We start from the raw sequence: 17,954 nt of genomic DNA, 5'->3' as shown, positions 1-17,954 counted from the left end.
GACATATATCAGACTTCTGACAAAATTTATGTTGTTTTGTGGTCATTTGTTATGACAGCAGTAGAAAAGTAATACAACATCCGACAAACAGTGCAGTAGAAAAATGGGTATATGATATGAACAGGAAGTTATAGAAGATGTCCAGATGACCACTAAACATGAAAAAGGACTTTTGTTTTTGTGGCCTTGGAGATGCATGAGTTAAACTAGAGAGAGAAAAGAGCTGAGGGCTGACAAGAATTGGCCAGGAAGATACACAGAGAACTTGTGGATGAAGTAGGTGAAGAAGGGGACCGTACCCAGGACTAAGAACAGCTGCCTAGACCCAGACCAATTGGGCTCATGTGAACAGATGTATTTTTCTTCTGTTGACTTGCTGTGCACTATTATCCAAGGGCAGCATTGGTCTGTGCTCCACTGGCCTTAACAGCCTCACCCTGTAGAGTAGGGATGTGTGGACTCCAGGTTGATCATCTGTGATGGGCTTGAAAAGAAAATTGAGCCTGTAGAATCCTGAGCTCTCTACTTCTGGGAATTGATCCTGAGGGAATATGGCTGCAGCAGAAGTTAATAGGGAATTAACATTCCCAGCACCCCAGACTCCAAAGAAGACATGAGTAGGATTTGTCTGGTTGAGCTAGTTTATTAGGATTTCCTTGGCTTGTCTCCCCACCCCACAAATGGTTTGGCTTCAGGTCTTGAGGTACTTATATTGGGTGCCGGTACTACAAGCCTTTCCTTTGCTGACTGGATTTGGTGGGCAGGGGTTCATGGATACCCAGAAACTTGGCTAACACCCTTTGGAGACCCCTGGTAAGAGGAGCCTGAGGTGTGGGGGAGGAAAGATGTTTCCGGGCCCAAGGGCAGTTCTTACAGTGCTGTGGGGCCAGGATGTCACCAGCTCCCAGCCTTGCCCCTCGCTGATCTTGGGAGTCTGCAGCCTTGCAGTGAAGCTGCCTGGAGAGAGCAGTGTGTCGTGAACTCTTGTCCCTATGCTGAAGTCTTTGGGAAAGTCTGCTTACAGGGACCTCTGCTAGTCTTCTAGCCTGGGCTGGGTGGCTTTTTACTATAACTATGGATGACCTCAATCTTGAATCCCCTCCTCCATGGTCTGCTTTGGGTTTCCTGGGACTCTCTCTCTTTTTGGCTGAAGATGGGGCTGAAGCCTTGTCCTGTCTCTTGCCTGAGGCTGGAACCTTAGGGCCTAGGGTCTCTTCCAGGCCTGGGCAGTTCTCACCAGCCTCCATGTAAACACATGACCCCTGGGATGAGATCTGGGACACCATCTTTTTCATTCTTTGCTCTCTCTGAGAACCTTGTTCTGCCCTCCCATACTTTTGTGGCTGAGGGTGGGAAAAGGAGTGAGAGTGGTAACAGTGGGAGACCTGAACAGGCTGAGTTACTGTGCTCTGAATTTTGTGGGGATGACAGCTTGAAGAAAGGGGGCACAGATTGGGAGGATGAGTCTGCTGTGGAGGACAGGAAGAAAATCTCCGGGTGGCTTGAGTTGAGCCCAGGACAGGGGAGCTGCCAAATGATTGACTTGGGCCAAGAGATCTGGAAGCAGAGCTCTGCTGTAGTTTCTTCCGCCTGAGTTCCAACTCTCTACTCCAGTGCCAGGCCTGGATCCCAGAGTGGGTGGGCACCTGTGGGACAGCCTCTCCCTGGGAGGATGGAGTCTCTGCGTTAACCCCTGGGAAAAGCTCTCCCTTAGACAGGCCAGTCTGGTTGGGCTCAGTCTTCAGAGCTACAGCTAGGGTAGGAGGCCAGGGTATTGGCTGCAGGGGATCCACTGCTGGAAGGCTGGGGTCCTGGAGGATCCCTCTTTGTTGCATATTCCTCCACACAAACTCAAGGTCAACATGTGGATCTGGTAGAGGAGCAGAGAGTGACCTGGGGTTTGATGCTGGGAGTTCAGTGGTCCAGCAGTTCCCTCTCTGCTGCACTGTTTCCCCCTCAGGTCTACAGTTGCATTGGTCTCCAATAGGCTCACTTGTGTGAGACTTTGACATAGAGTTTGGGGACGGGCTGGGGCCCCACAGTGGCGACACAGGAACACAACAGATTTCTTTCTGCTCCTTATCCCCCCTAATAGGCTCAGAGTCAGACTGGACTCCCAAAGAGTTGGCTCTGTGTGGGTCTTGGGGTAGGCTACAGTCTGGGAGCTCAGAGGCCCAGCAGTTCTTTCTCCTTTGTATGTCCCCACATCTAGCTTCCGAATCAAACAGGACCCCCATGGGGCTAACTCTAAGAGAATCTAGTATAAGAGGTGGGGGTGGGCTGAATGCCAGAGATGGAGATTCAGAAGCCCAGGAATTTCTGGAATGATCAGTGTCCTTCCATGTAGCTTCTGACCCAATGAGGCCTCCCAAAGGAGTGATTTTGTGTGGTTCTAGAATGGGAGCTAGAGATGGGCTATGGGCAGGGGCTGCGGACTCTGAGATCGAGAGTTCTTCTCTCTGCCTCATGGCCTCTCCTAAAGCTTTGGACTCAGACAAGACTGCCTGGGCACCCATTCCTAGGGGCTCCGGCAGAGAGGCTGAGGGAAGGCTGGGAGATGAACCTGTGTTTGCAGAGGCCCAAAGATTATCTCTAGTCTGCATGCCCTTGCATGGAGTCTCAGATCCTGATGGGGCACATGCAGGCCTGGTTCCGTAGTGTCCTGGGTCGAGGTCCCAGGGTGGGGGCTCAAAGGCCCAAGGGTTTGCTGAATTTTCTCTGCATCCCTGCTGGGGCATGTATTCAGATGGATCTCCCAGGGAACTGCCTCCTTGGAGTTTTGGTAGGGGATGGGGGGAAAGGAAGGGGGCTGGCATTGGAGACCCAGAGGCCAGAGGGTTCTCTCTGTGCCCCAAGTTTCCCCAGAAGTCCTTGTTTGCAGAAGGTTCCCCTTCAGGGCTGACTTTCTGGGATTCTGACAGAGAATCTGGGGATTGGCAGGGGGCTGGCATTGGAGGCTGAAAGGCTTGAGGATTCTCTTTATGTCCTGTGGTTCCCCACTGAATCTCATATACAGGTGGAGCTCCCAGGGTGCTAGTTCCTTGAGGTTCTATCATGGGGGCTACAGATTGGCAAGGGACTGGGACTGGAGGCTCAGAAATCTGAAAATTCTCTCTTTGCCTTGTGGTTTCCCAGAGGGCCTTAGATTCAGACAGGCCTCCTATTGGGCTGACTCCCTGGCATTCTGGCAGAGAAGCTAGGGTTGGGCTGGGAGCTGGCATTGCTGGCTCAGAGGCTTTGGGGTCCTCCTTTTGCCCCATGGTCCTCCATGGGGCCTCAAACCTAGTTAGGGCTTCTAGAAGGCTAGAGGGATACTCTCCTAGAGAGGCAGAGAATGAATCTGGAATGTGTTGTTGGAGGCTAGGATCCGGTGGCACCTTCCACCAGACCTCAGATGAATGGAAGAGCTTGGAGGGTCTGGTTCTTTGGATTTTAAGCTGTGGGTGCAGGGCTTGATCCTCAGAGACCCAAGGGACCTCTCTCTGCAGTGTAAGCCACTGTGTATTTGCCTCAGTGCCAGATAGGTCTTTCTTATGGTCCATGGGAAAGGGTTTAAGAGGGAGGGGTAGTGATGGGACACAAGGGGAAGATGGAGGGGGAAGTTGGTGAGGATCAGAGGGCATCTCTTTCAAATCTTCTGTAGTATGGACTTCATGGGTAGAAATCTGGCTTGAGGAGCAATACTGGGGAAGCAGCAATTCTGGGGATCTAGGCAGAAAGGCATGCTTGTTGAAGAAGACAGAAAGACTAACAGATAACTTCGGAGGAGAGCGGCCACCTGAGCTCAGGAAGATGGCCTCCAAGGACTCACTGTGCAGAGAGGGGAGACCCCAGAAGAGTTGGCTTTTTCTCTTCTGTAAACGGCTCCCTGATGCTGTCTTGTGCCTCACAGGCAGGTTGGTCAAGATCTGAAAGGTGGGGAAGGATCTGGAAGGGCTTGAGGTCCGCGTGAGTACTTCCTCTAGTGTCCCTATGGCCTTATGGAGGCCCTCAGAACAACAGGATGGCTGGGATGAGGCTATAGTGGCTTGGTCTCCAATAGGAGCTTCTTTGGGAAGAGAACATGGCTTCAGTGGATCCGGAGATGCCTCCTCTTCTTCCTCCTCTTCTTCTTCCTCTTCCTCTTCCTCCTCTGACTTCTGCTTCCACAGACGATCAAGGAAAGCCACACAGTATGGAAGTGGTAGGCTCTAGTGAGAAAGATACAATTGGACATGAAGCCTTTTTAGAGACAAGTGTGTGTCATGAAATCTTAAGTCTCTGTCCTACACTCAGGGTGAACAGTTACTCACTGGAGCCCACATCTATGGTCAGTAGTCACTTATGCATCTGGTGTTAATGGCCATTACCTAGCCACTTTTGGAGATCAGCATTCCCTTACATAGCTCTGTATCTTGCGTCAGTGATCATTAACCTGGCTTCAAGTCTAGTGTCAGTGGTCACTTACCCAGCTTTACATTTAGGGCTTATAGTCACTCCCTTGGGCCCACATCCATGTCAGTGATTCCTCACTTGAACTAACGTGGTGAATCACCCAGCTGCACATCCATGTTACCCACCTTGCCTTGCATCTTGTCCCCAGAGTACCAGGGCTGAAGCTGTCGCCATCTCCAAAGCTGCCACCACCTCCGGATCTGCCAAACCATGAACAAGAATAGTGTTACCAGAGTCCCTGGACTCTGGAGGCAGCTGTTGCCACAGTGTCTGCAGGCCAGGACATGGGTCAGCTGGCCCCAGAGAAGCTTCATGTCCTCTTGAGCCCCATGCAGGCCCTCTAGCAGCCATTCCATTTTCCTCAGCCTAGTGGCAGTTTACCCTGATGTCATCACTGCATCACAGAACAAAGAACTCCCATCCCCCACACTACCTAACAGCAGTCTTCCTGAATTTAAGGCCAAAAAATTGCCCCCCACCAGACAACTCATACTTCATACAGTGAAGCCTGGGTGATCCCCTTCTGTCTCTATTGCCAAGGTCAGAATTATCTTCAGGCATTGTGCTTGAGGACATAGATTCTAGCATCAAACTGCCTTATTCACATCCCAGCTCTGCCACTTACTACCTGTGAAATCTCAAAGTACTTAATCTTTCAGTGCCTCAGTTTTCTCATCTGTAAAATGGAGATAATATCACTACTTACCACTTAGGGTTGCTTTGAGGATTAAATGATAGATTAGACTTGGTTACCAGTGGGATGGGATGAAGTACAGAGGAAGTTGAAGATGACTCCAGGGTTCCTGACTTGGGGAACTAGGTGTGTATGTTAGTGCCATTTTACTGAGATAGGTAACACAGACTTGGCACCCAATTTAGGATGAGGGGCAATGTGTTCCATTTTAAACATTTGAATTTGAAGTTCCTGTGACAAGGAAATATTAGGCATAGGACAGTTAGCTACATGGACCTGAAGCTTGGGAAAGCAGTCTATGGGGGAGATGTAAATTTGACAGCTAGCAGTATATACGTAGCATCTGAAACTATACAGAGGCTTAAAGATATATACTGATATGTAACATCTGGCCGAGACAATATGGCCAGCAGTGTTTAAAAAAAATTTTTGAATGAGTAGCCAACATTGTAAAATTAGTAGATTGTACATAAAATAATATTTCTGGCTCAAAATCTGGCAACACAGAGCTCTCATTCCCACAAAATAAAGACCATTTGGAGCTAAGTAGCAGTTGCTCCCTTAGTGGCCATGAGCTTTCCAGTTCACCGTATTCTCTTTGTTAATGCCAAGGCTAAGGGCTAGTTCCTGTTTATCATTGTGCCTATGATTTTGTTTTCTTACACTTGTCTATTTTTAGTCATTTTATTACCCGCCTGGTATTTGAGTTTGCTACCTCTGGTTGAAGAAAGTAAGTTGAGTTCTTATAGGAAATAGAGAAGGCAGTACTGAATACCTTTTCTGTGCTAGTTAATTTACATTTATGGCAGGATAACTTACCAAGTTCTTAATTGCTATCTCCTAGTCATTGCCAAAAGAGACACCCAGTAGTATAAAAAGGTAACTCTGCTCTCCTTTCTTCCAGGAATTCTAAGTTTCTTGTCTCATAGAATAGTTAGTGGATTTTGTGTTTTCTAGTCCCAAACTAAAGTTGCAATACACTGTTCTACAACCGTATCCAGGCTCTTGTGTGGGAGGAGAATTTAATTTAGCTGGGTATTCTTGAGAAGGAAACAATGGAGGAGGTGGTGGGTTGAAAGAAGGGGAGTTGCCCAAGGATAGCAGTGGGTCCAGGGACTTGAGAAAAGAGATGTTGCAATAGGTTCCATGAGTGACAGAAGTCCATTAGGAGGCAACAGGACTTCTGATGGGGAGAGCTGATTTAATGGTTAGGGCACTAAACATCTAGTACATAGTCTTGGGAACTGCAGCAGCAGGTGCTGATATATACACTTGTCAGAGAGGCTGTGGAGCCACTTGCTTTTTAATGGACTGTATGGGATTAGACAATGTGTGTTCCAGTGGCAACCATGACAGACTCAAGACCCAAGGCTTTTTTGTTTGTTTGTTTGTTTGTTTGTTGTTGTCAATGTATACTATGCCAAAGAGGGAAAAAGTCCTCCAATCATGATTAATACGTCTTCCAACCTTGATAGATGAAAGATTCAAACCAGGTTTAATTTAATTTAGAAAAATTAAGTAATGTGATGTTTCTTGTGCCTCAGTGTTGTTTCTAATCTTTACAACTCTTTGAGGTAGGTATTGTTATATTCTTTCACATAGGGGAAACTGAAGCACAAAGACATTAACATATGTAAACTATATAAAATATTATTATATCTACATATCCATAGATATATAGATATCCCAGAAGGCAGAGTCAGGGATTGAGAATCCCCTTGTATTGTGAGGAATCATTTGGATACAGGTGACAGAAAATATAATCTAAGTGGTGTAAACGAATGGGAATGTATTGACTCATCTGAACAATCCAGGAGTAGGGTTGGCTTCAGGTAATAGAATTTATGCAGGGATTCAACTTGATGTCATCAGGATTCAGTTTTCATATCTTAACTTTCTGTCTTCTGTGCTGGCTTTATTTTCAGGTTTTCTGTGGTAGCAGGTTCAAGTGAAGCTGAAAATGTGGTGTTGCTATGACAATATTGTGCTTATGATTTCCAGATGGTCAGGTATCCATCACTGAACTACTCATTGAACTGCTCACAGGGGAATAGAATGCTGCTTCTGACAGGTCTGGGTCACATACATACCATTGGAATAAGGGTAGGGAGGGAAGAGCACTCCACCTGTACATGGACTGAGACTGAAGAAGTGGGGGTGTGGTCATTCCTCCAGAGGACATAGACATACTATTTCCAGAAAGGTGTATGCATGCTGACATCAAAACAAAATAAAACAGATGTCTACTACAGCTCTTTCTAATTACCGCATTTTGTTTTCTGGCCCAGAGCCATGCCAGATCTTTTGGCACCCAAGGCTTAAGTTGAAGTGTGAATGCAGATCCTCTGAAGGTTGGGGAAGGGGCTGAATGAGGCCTAGGGCAGAGATCTTGAAGTGGGGGGAATCTATGAGAGACCCAAACATCCATGTGGACAGACTATTCAGTGACCTAGACTCTCAATTCCTAGACCTTTTCATCTCAGACTCCTTTACCTCTGTTCCAATTCAGCTATGGCCATAATCTAAAGCCTCATCATCAGGAACTACTCTGCCTTCTTAAATAATACAATCTTGCATCACCCTCTGACTTCAACCTCCAGATTTGTCCTAAAATGCCAACTCTTTAACCTTCTCAGGACGTCTAGTCGATTGACCTTTCCACTTCCTCCGGTCCATGAGCAACCTCTTGCCTTTATTTCCTCCCTTTCCAAGATAGACTTCATGGTTAATCAGCATCCACCAACTCATTCTCCTTTCATCATTTCCACCTGTCAAAATCCCAGCTCTGCCAGAACTGCCCTTTAGGAAGGCAGGGCTCAGCACTATTGGATAAAAATCACACATATAGGTAAGCTGGTGCCACCATAAACTCATGGTCTACAACTATGCCCAGCTCCACCGACACTTGAAAAGTATTTATTTGTGCATTCCGCTTATTAAGTGCCTGCTATCTCACTGTTCTAAGCATTTGGGATATATGGGTGATCAAAACAGGCAAAGCTTCCTGACCGTGGAGCTTACATCATTTATTCTTTAGTAAACTCACCCATCCCACTTAAAATCAATTCAAACCTTCTTTACTTTCCTCAACTTCTGTTTCTCCCTGCCCCTAGCAGATATGGCTGACTTCTACTTTTCAGAGGAAACAGAAGCCATCCTATGGGAACTTTTATCAAAACCCATTGCCTCCGATCTTCTTCCTGCTACAGTGAAAGTTGTTCCTCTGTGAGGCCTTCCTTTACCCTCCCAGGCTAGGACGGGTACCCTTATCCTCTTCTCCCCCACCGGCACTTTCCACACTAGATTGTAACTTGTGTCTAAATTATCTGAGGGCAGGGACCTTGTCTACTCAGTTTGCTGCTTTAATCTCAGTATCTGGTGCTTAGTATCTGGTCAGAGCTCAGTACCGTCAGGGTGAATGAGTGAATGAACGGGAGAGATTTCTGGCAGTGGGCTTGCTCCGGGGCGGGGCCTGCTCCGGGCGCGGGGGCGGGGCGGGGCCGGGGCGGCTCAAGGGCTGTCTTCCTCAGGTTTCTCGGAGTCTGCCTCGAGGCAATACCTCAGGACGCTGAAGTAAGCATCCTTGAGACTAGAGTTCACAGCCAAGATTCAGGCCGGGCTTTTCGGACGCCCCAGGGCCCTTTCCGCTACAGGACTCCCTGATCTGCGGGGCCTCTGGGTGGGACGGCTGCTCCCAGCACCAGCGGCTGAGCCCGCCGGCGTCGACGCGCGGCCGTGGCTTCCGCCCCCTAAGCGGCTCAACTCTCCAGTAGTTTTTCTCCCTTTCCCTCCGCCTTACCTCTCCCTTTCCCTACCCTCTCTCTCTTCTCCTGCCTCCATTCCTCTTCCCGCCTACCCCAGAGGGATGCGGAGTTAAGAGCCGGGCCAGCAATCCACACGGGTTTGTCCACTCACCCTGAGGTCCCCAGTGTCCTGAAAATGTCAGGACTGGTCAGGACAGTGAGAGCTGACGGAGCCGCCCTTCCGGGAGGGCCCAGCGTCCTTGGGAGGGAGATGCTCTCTGTCCCTGAGCAGCTGTCGCGAGGGTGGGGGGTTGCAGGGAACCGCGAGGCCGCGGGGCGGGGGCAGTGGGAGCCCCGCACTGGCCCGTAGGCGCCGAGTGTCAGTGGGCGGAGGTCAGTCTTGAGGGGCAGTGGTGAGGCCTCGAGCTGCCAGGCCAGGCCGCAGGCTTCTAGAAGGGAGGGAAACCCAAGATAACACCTTCAAATCTCAGGTGTTGGTGGTACTTTATTAGGGGACTACGATGTGTCAGGTCCTGTGTTTGATAGGAACTCTAGCTGTATTCCCAGTAGAGGTAAGAAGAAATGTTGCTGGTTTGTTTTTTGTTTGTTTGTTTGTTTTTCAGTTCTTCCCGTTATCGTAGTATTATATACTGAATTTAGAATATATGAAAAAAGTAGAAGGAAGAATCCCATAAACTTCCAACCTCAAAATAATTTCCATAGCAGTTTGACATATTTCTTTCCAGACTTGGCTATTCATATTTTTACATTGTTTAAATAAATGTAGGTTTTTGTAAGGGAGGTAAATGGTTAATATTTTAGCATAAGCCTTTTCTAAACACCATAAACTCTTCTAAATATCATTTTTGATGACTGTGTTATTCTCTGAAGTAGAGTCTCTGAAGTAGTGAATTAGCACTGACTTCTGTGAGCTTCATTTTCAGAAATTCCAGTTGCTTGCTAAACATCCCCAAGCTCGATTTCCCACAGGTATCCCAGGCTTAACATCTTTATAACTTAGGTCATTTTCTTTTTCTGTCCCAACGTGCTCTTCCTGTTGTATTCCCCAAAGCAATTAGTATTGCCTAGTCACCCAGGCAAGAAACATAGGGGCCATTCCACACTGCTCCCTCTTCATCTTTCCTATTAGTCATCAGTCACCAACTTTTGCTAAATAGCTACTGTTTCTCTAATCTATCTCTCTTCCCCATTGCTACTGTCACCCTAGTAGTTCAGGCCCTCATCATTTCTCCTGTAAACTGTGCAGTAGCCTCCTAGCTGATCTCCATTCCTCCAGCTTGGACATCTTAAATCCTTTTCCTTCACTACTGCCAATGCAATCTACCTAAAACAAAAATGTTCATGATACTACCCTCCTTAAAACCCTTCAGCGCGGTCATACTTTCTGCATGGTATAGAGAACCCTCCAGATGCAGATCTTTCTCTACTTCTTTGATTTCTCTTGCCATTACCTGCTGGCATTTGTTATTCTAGTAATAGAGGAATGCTTGTAGTCCCCCATACTGTTCATTGCTTCCATATCTTTGCTTTTCATGATTTTGATTTCTCTGTCTGGATTGCCCTCATCACTTTTTTCCACCTGGCTAATTCTTAATTGTCCTTCTATCTTAATTCAGGCATCATCTCCTCAGGAAATCTACCCTGAAGGTCTAGGTTGGGCTAAATGTCTCTTCTTTATGCTCTACATAGTGATTATCTCTGTCTTTTCGGTTAAAACATCTTTTAAAACACTTTAAATCTATTTACTTTATATATAATGACTTAAAATTTTAATATCAGCAGTCTGAGCATGTCTTATTTTTCAATTTGCAGTCTTTCAAGATTCTTGGTTATGGAGGTCTGTTTCCTTGTATGTTTGATATATGTTTGTAGGAGCTCACATTTGGTTAAACCTTAACTTTGTGAATCCTGAAGGGACTGGATTGAGATGATTTGTCTTGGTTTTTCCTAGGTGCTAAAAGATTCTACCAACCTGGAACTGTTGTTTCTGCTTATTTCTTGGATTGAGATTTCTCAGACTGTGAGTATAGTATAAATTCAAGTCACAGGTCTTTCTGAGCTTCGGGCTATGATTATAAATTATAAGGAAAACTTACTCAAATAAATGTTAGTTTTTCTACTGTTTTGCTATTTTGTCTGTTTCTCAAATCTGTCTCTACTCCCCATTCTTAGTGTCACCAGAGACAGATTGTTTTTTGTTGTTGTTATTGCTTCTTGTTTCCAGTATGCAGATTTTTCTGTTCATGTCTTCAAGATATAGCCCTTTTGGTTGCCTGGCTTTATGTGCAGTTCTTAGATTCAGCTCCCCTACTTTGTCAAGTCTAAATACTCTTCCTCAGTGGGGCTGATAACCAGCAAAGCTTTAGGTTTCTGGGTTGGGCATGTTTTTAGGGCAGCCCTGGTGTCTGTGTTGGCTTTCCATCTAATTTTGGCTCTAGAATTTCTTTGTTCCTCCTTTCCTCTCTCCCTGTTTCCCTTCCTCCAATCCCCTTTCTTTTTTTCCCGTCCTTCCTTCCTCCCTGCCTCTTTCTTTTCTTTCTTTCTGTCTTCTTTCCTCCTTCTTTCTTTCTGTCTTCCTTCCTTTTTCTTTCTTTCCCTTTCTTCCTTCCTTTCTTTCTTTCTTTTTCTTTCTTTCTTTCTTTCTTTCTTTCTTTCTTTCTTTCTTCTTTCTTTCTTTCTTTCTTTCTTTCTTTCTTTCTTTCTTTCTTTCTTTCTTTCTTTCTTCCTTCCTTCCTTCCTTCCTTCCTTCCTTCCTTCCTTCCTTCCTTCCTTCCTTCCTTTCTTTCTTTCTTTCTTTCCTGCTTGCTTGCTTACTTGCTCTCTCTCTCTTCTTTCTTTCTTTTGAGAGCTTCCCTTACTTTCCTGTAAGCTCTGCAATGCCTGTAAAAGTGTATTTGCTCTAGTTTAGCCAGGATTTAGATGTTTCGCAGTAGAAGGGTATTTCATAATATTTAGCCTTGTTAAATTACTAGAAATAGAAATCTTATAAACTTCATTTAAAAAAATTGGATTCTATTTCAAACTTACTTGCAGATTTTTACCATGGAATTGCTGTGAAATACTTGTTTGATTTTTTTTTTTTTGGTCATTAAAAAAATTTCTTTTTTTAAATCAGAGTAATGTATGCACATTGTTTTAAAAGTCAGGTAGTAATTTATGTCTTTTAACAAAAAGCAGGTATTTTTCTCCCACATTTTTCTACTGCAAGTTGTGCTTTCCAGAGGTAACCACTTTGAGTTCTTTTGGCTATTTTCTTTTTTTTTGTATTGTTGACATCCTTATTTTTAAAAAATAAACTTTTACCAATATTTCTTGACTTATTAATTTTAGACAGTATATATTGGTTTCTAACTATGGAAGATGAAGACTAGGCTTTCATAGTCATCTCCATTTTTCTTCCACCATACTACTAATAGAGTTAAAATTTTTGGTTAAATCAGTATTCAATGTTTTTTTAGACTGTATAAATATAATTTACCGTGTGTCAAACAGTATACCTCTATTGTGTTTCCTTTTTTATACAACTTTTTGTTTTTCCAGTACTAAGTTTTCTCATTATCTGGTTTTCTGTATATCTGTAGTCTCTCTCAAGCCTGCTTATCACATAGCTGAAAATCATCAAATAATCATTTACAGTTCCTTACTTCAAGCCCAATCTCCACTTTCTGGGTCTGTTTGAGGTTTGTAGGGTGAATTGATTTACCCTGTTCTCTTCTGCAGGTACTTAACTTGGTAGTTACTTTGCTTTGCTAAGTCAGTTACCACTCCTCCATTTGATTTCCATCTGCTACAAGTTTGTTGGCATCTTTTATTTTATTTAAAACTTTTTTTATTTTTAAATTTTTAATTCTTTGTGGAAATCTTTTATATATCCCCTCTCATTCCTGTCATTTTTAATAGTTTATTTTGTTTTTCCTTTGCTTTTAATGGAATTTTGGGTGAGAGAGGAGATAAACAAGTATGTTTGATCCACCATGTTTAACTAGAATGCAAACACTTAATTTTAATTAATTAATTTATTTTTATTGAGGTAACATTGGTTTATAACATTATGTAAGTTTCATGTGTGGAACATTATATTTCTACCTCATGCTCACAATAAAAAATTTAGTTTCTGTTCATCACTGTACAGTTGATCCCCTTTACCCATTTTGCTGTCCTCCCTGCCCCTGACCCTCTGATAACCACTACTGTATTCTTGGCATCTTTGTGTTTATTTTTGTTTGATTTTGTTTGTTCATTTATTTTATTTTTATTTTTAATATTTCACATATGAGTTAAATCATCCTTATTTGACTTTCTCCTTCCAAACACTTTATTTTAAATGTGTGACAGCACATGATCCATTTTCTCATCAATGTTTTAAAGTATGTGTATAGAAATCTCAAGTTTTTAAACAACATATATAGTTGTTTCTTTATATATTTTTTGACATGTTATAGTTACTGTGCCATTATTGTGCATATAATATTGTGTATAATGTTGTACACTAAAATTCCCTTTGTCAGATGATTTCCTTTATGTTGTGTGAAGGAAATTCACTTGAATGAATCCTCATAGTTGACAACAGAGTGAGACCCAGTGCTTAACGAGATTAATCACCAATGCTGCATAAGTCTGTTGTGAAAAAGTGTGTTTCTGAGTGATAAACACCAAAAAAATACTTGACAGTAGAGAAGAATGAAAAAGCTGTTGGTTGTGTAAAAAATTTTCACAGATAGTAAAATGGACAATATTAAGAGACATTTGACAAATATTTAGAGACATTAAGAACAAATTTTATAAGAAGTTTCCTTTAACAGTCATTTCAACATGTAAGCAATATGAACAAATTATTACTGAGACATCTTTCATCCTTTTTTGGTACTATCTTCAAATCCAGTGTATACTTTACACTTACAGCACATCTCAGTTCAGACTAGCCACACTTCAAAGTGCTTTAGCCACATGTGACTAGTGGCTACCATATGTGACAACATAGGATTAAATTATGAAGACAGTTCAAAATACTTGCAGGAGAACAGTCTTTCAACAACCATTCATCAGTGACCTTACCTTCTCAGGTATCTCTGGATCAAGAGTTTCCTTTGTGATTGAACTGATCTGGAGAGCAATGCTGAAATGCTGCAGTCTAAGCTTTATACCCAGAGGACAAATTCCTATCGAATGGAAAGTTCATGTACCTGTTGGTCTGAGATTATTTACCCTTTTTGGTAAGGACTACTGACTAAAAATCAATTGAGGATCACATACAGAAAACATTTATTTAATACTTTCAAAGAAAAACAAATAGAAAATACTTCAATTATTTAAAAATGATTTCTGGGTAAGAGCCCAGAATTTCATTAATTCCATGTAGAAAATAATATTATTCATATATAATGAATGTCTGCAAATTGCCTAGAGAGAGAAGAGTAAGAAGTGAGTCCAAACCCCTTCCTTTTTTGTTTTCAGCATCAGTGCAGAGGGAAGAAGAGGAACAGAGAGGGAGCATTTGGTAGGTAAGGGTTAAACCTTAATGTCTCCTTTCCATGAGACCCAGGTCCACATCCACAGTCTCTAAGGGCGTCAGCCACTGGAGCTCATCCCTCTTAGAAAACAAAGGCCTCAGCAGGGAGAGTCAGAGGAAGGAGTCAGATCCAAGAACGCTTCCCCAGTCCCCTGCTCGGCCCATCCACAGGAGTGGAAGAACGGTGGAGCTGGCCAGTGGGTCTTGCCCACCAGGTGGCAGTGTGAGACACGGTGGAACAGATATCTGGAGGCCGAACTTTTGGGTCCTGATTTGGGACAAACTGTTTCACGTTTTTAAGGTTCAGATTCCTTCCTTGAGATACACCTGACCTTCATCCCTCACAGCGTGGTTATGAGGATCAGATGGAATAAAGTATAAAACACTATTCCAGACTTTAGCCTGTCTGTTGTCAGTGACTATTTGACCGTGTGTACTAATGCTTAGGGTCTTAGAGTCTAGTCTCCCAAGGGCCTTCCCCAGAGGACAGTTTTGTTCAGCCTCCTATAAGAGCCTTTGCTCCTACCTTCACCGCACGTGACTGAGTCTCCTGGTTTTCCGGCTGGGAGAGCTCGCCAGAAAGGAGCTCATGTAATGTGGGACCTGCTTGCTCTCCGGAAAAGCAGGTATTTAATTAATCTCTTCTCCCTCTTTCCTGTCCTCCTCTTCCTAGCATGGCTTATGTGATTCCAGGCCCCAGTGCAACTGAGGCTGACATGGGAGGATAAACCTACAGGGAAGGGAATGTGAAAGAAAGCCCCTGCTTGCGGAATAAAAGACGTATCATGAAGTCAGTGACGTGGGGAAATGTGACTCCTACCAGGCCTACTGGGCCCTCCTATCCCCATTACGCTCCTGACTGTATTTTGTATGTCCTGTCTTTTGCAGCCAGATGGCATGCTTCTTTTTTTTGGATAGAGTGGGGGCAGCTTCTTCATGAGAGCTCTTTGTAGCAAGATCCCTACTGGGAGGATCATGAGAAGAGTGACTGTAGAAGTTGATCTTTTGATGTTTGGGGAGGCTGGGGAAGGTGCCCTCTTTGTGTCCCATTGGCTTCCACAGGTTCTGTGCCTGAGCCACTCCTTCTTGCTCTGGCCTCCCCATTCTCACCAGACCCTTTAGAAAACCAATTAAGAGCCCTCTCATACTGTCCTATTTATCACCCAGTCAGCCTGAGGACCTACAGAGGCCCATCTTCCCATGCCATACCTACTTAGCTTTCTTCATTAGCTTTCTTCCTTTAATTTTACCCCAACATTTTAGTGGGCCCCAGCCTTACATCACTCTTTTCATTCACATCACTGGCCTTCTTCCTTCCATTAGAAGTCACTCTGCAATTTGCCCCCATATTTTCACTGACCTATTTTTTTCATTCCCTGATAGCTTTATCTCCTCCATCTCTGGAGCTCTCCTTGCCACTGGTCTCTCTCTTTTCCTTTTTATTCACTTAATCTTTGACCCTACCCCTAACTTTCATCTTTGTTCAGGATCTCTGCTACTCCCCTACCTCCCCACAAATTCTCAAGACTGGGTCTCTCTTTATGACCAGTCTTTTTATTACTCTCACCACCATGTGTCTTTTGGCCACCAGCCCTTTTTGCCACTGAATCCCACTTACTTATTGGATTGTCTTTTACCTGTAACATTTGCCTTTGCCCTTCTTCCTTCAGAGCACTCTCAGATCCTATTCTCTAGCTAGACTTTGTGTCTGGACCATTTCACCTCACCTGACTCCACCTTTTCTTAGGATATCAACCTCTTATGCATGGATCCCTCTTACTCATTTTTAAAAATTTCTAAAAATTGAGAAGTAATCCCCATACTTTAGAATTCAGCCCTTTATCTATTTATTTATTTATTTATTTTTATTGAATTTTAATTGATTTACAATGTTGTGTTAGTTTCTGGTGTACAGCATAGTGTACATTTAGTTATACATTTATGTATTCTTTTTCATTATAGATTATTACAAGATACTGAATGTAGTTCCTTGTACTATACATTAGGCCCTAGTTGTTTATCTATTTTATATATACTAGTTTGTATCTGCTAATCCCAAACTCCTGGTTTATCCATCTCTCCCCCTTTCCTCTTTGGTAACCATAAGTTTGTTTTCTATGTCTGTGAGTCTCTTTGTTTTGTAAGTAAGTTCATTTGTATCTTTTTTTTAAGATTCATATATAAGTGGTATCATATATTTATCTTTCTCTGTCTGACTTACTTCACTTAGTATGACCATCTCTAGGTCCACCCATGTTGCTGCAAATGGCATTATTTCATTCTTTTTTATGGTTGAGTAGTATTCCATTATCTATCTGTCTGTCTATCTATCTATCTCTATCTATCTACCTATCTACTTATCTATCTATCTTCTTTATCCAAGATATACATCACATCTTCTTTATCCAGTCATCTGTCAATGGACATTTAGGTTGCTTCCATATCTTGGCTATTGTAAATACTGCTGCTGTGAACATTGGGGTACATGTGTCTGTTCAAATTAGAATTTTCTCTAGATAAATGTCCAGGAGTGGGATTGCTGGATTTTGTGGTAGCTCTATTTTAGTTTCTTAAGGAATCTCCATACTATTCTCCATAGTGGCTGCACCAAATTACATTCCCACCAACAATGTAGGAGAGTTCCCTTTTCTCCACACCTTCTCCAGCATTTATCATTTGTGGACTTTTTAATGATGGTTATACTGACGAGTGTGAGGTGATACCTCATTGTAGTTTTGATTTACATTTCTCTGATAGAATTCACCTCTTATAGTATACAATTCAGTAGTTTTTAGGGCATTCTCAAGGTTGTGCAAATCATCACCCTATCTAATTCCAAAACATTTTTATCATCTCAGTAAGAGGTGTGCCCATTAATACACTCCTCATTCCTCTCTTCTCTCAGCCCCTGGCAACCATTAATCTAGTTTCTGGGTAGATTGTCTCTATAGATGTGCCTGTTCTGGATATCTCATATAAATGGAATATATAATTGAACTTTTGCATCTAGCTTATTTCACATAGCATAAGATTTTGAAAGTTTATCCTTGTAGCATGTACCAGTACCTCATTCCTTTTTAATGGCTGAATAATATTCCATTGTATGAATACACCACTTTGTTTTTCAGTTTGTCTGTTGGTGGGCATATGAGTTGTTTTAATCTTTTGGTTATTATGAACAGTGCTGGTATAAACATTTGTGTATAAGTTTTTATGGGAATGTTTTCATTTCTCTTGGGTATGTACCTTGGAGTGAGATTGTTGGGTCTATGATAATTCTGTTTGAATTTTTGAAGAACCACGAAACTATTTTCTAAGTAACTGCACCATTTTACATTTCCCAGCAATGTATAATTGTTCCCTAGTGACTAATGATGTTGACATCTTCTCATGTGTTTTTTTTTTGCCATTTAAGTATCTTATACTTTGGCAAAATTTCTATTCAAGTCTTTTGCCTATTTTAAAACTGGGTAAGATTGTCTTTTTGTTTTGAGTTATAAGAGTATTTTATATATTCCGGATACCAAACCCTTATAAATATATGATTTGCGAA

General features: G+C 43.0%; 2 protein-coding genes across 4 annotated transcripts in view; one reads left to right on the top strand and one right to left on the bottom strand.

Annotated features, from left to right (window-relative positions):
- Positions 1–725: 725 nt before the first annotated feature.
- On the bottom strand, positions 726–4,790 carry C4H9orf131 (chromosome 4 C9orf131 homolog). Its single transcript, XM_014561918.2, has 3 exons — positions 4,560–4,790; positions 3,497–4,190; positions 726–3,046 (listed from the first exon to the last, which is right to left on the bottom strand). Exons 1-3 carry the CDS (start codon positions 4,788–4,790, stop codon positions 726–728), a joined length of 3,246 nt encoding a protein of 1,081 aa, XP_014417404.1.
- Positions 4,791–9,035: 4,245 nt separating this feature from the next.
- LOC116663180 overlaps positions 9,036–17,954 on the top strand; it is a 41,929-nt gene continuing 33,010 nt past the window's right edge. For 2 of the 3 annotated variants that reach the window (XM_032477910.1, XM_032477909.1), the window contains exons 1-3: positions 9,036–10,729; positions 10,844–10,912; positions 14,347–14,389. In XM_032477910.1, coding sequence (XP_032333801.1) covers positions 10,682–10,729; positions 10,844–10,912; positions 14,347–14,389 — 160 coding nt within the window. In that variant the 5' untranslated portion in view covers positions 9,036–10,681. Of the gene's footprint in view, positions 10,913–13,955; positions 14,106–14,346; positions 14,394–17,954 lie in introns of all 3 variants that reach the window. The other variant, XR_004319304.1, reaches the window with a different exon arrangement.

This window comes from Camelus ferus, chromosome 4 (assembly GCF_009834535.1).
Source record: "Camelus ferus isolate YT-003-E chromosome 4, BCGSAC_Cfer_1.0, whole genome shotgun sequence".
In the NCBI taxonomy this organism is placed as follows: Eukaryota; Metazoa; Chordata; class Mammalia; order Artiodactyla; family Camelidae; genus Camelus; species Camelus ferus.
The sequence above is the reverse complement of the archived record's forward strand: the minus strand, read 5'-3'. Positions and strand labels throughout refer to the sequence as shown.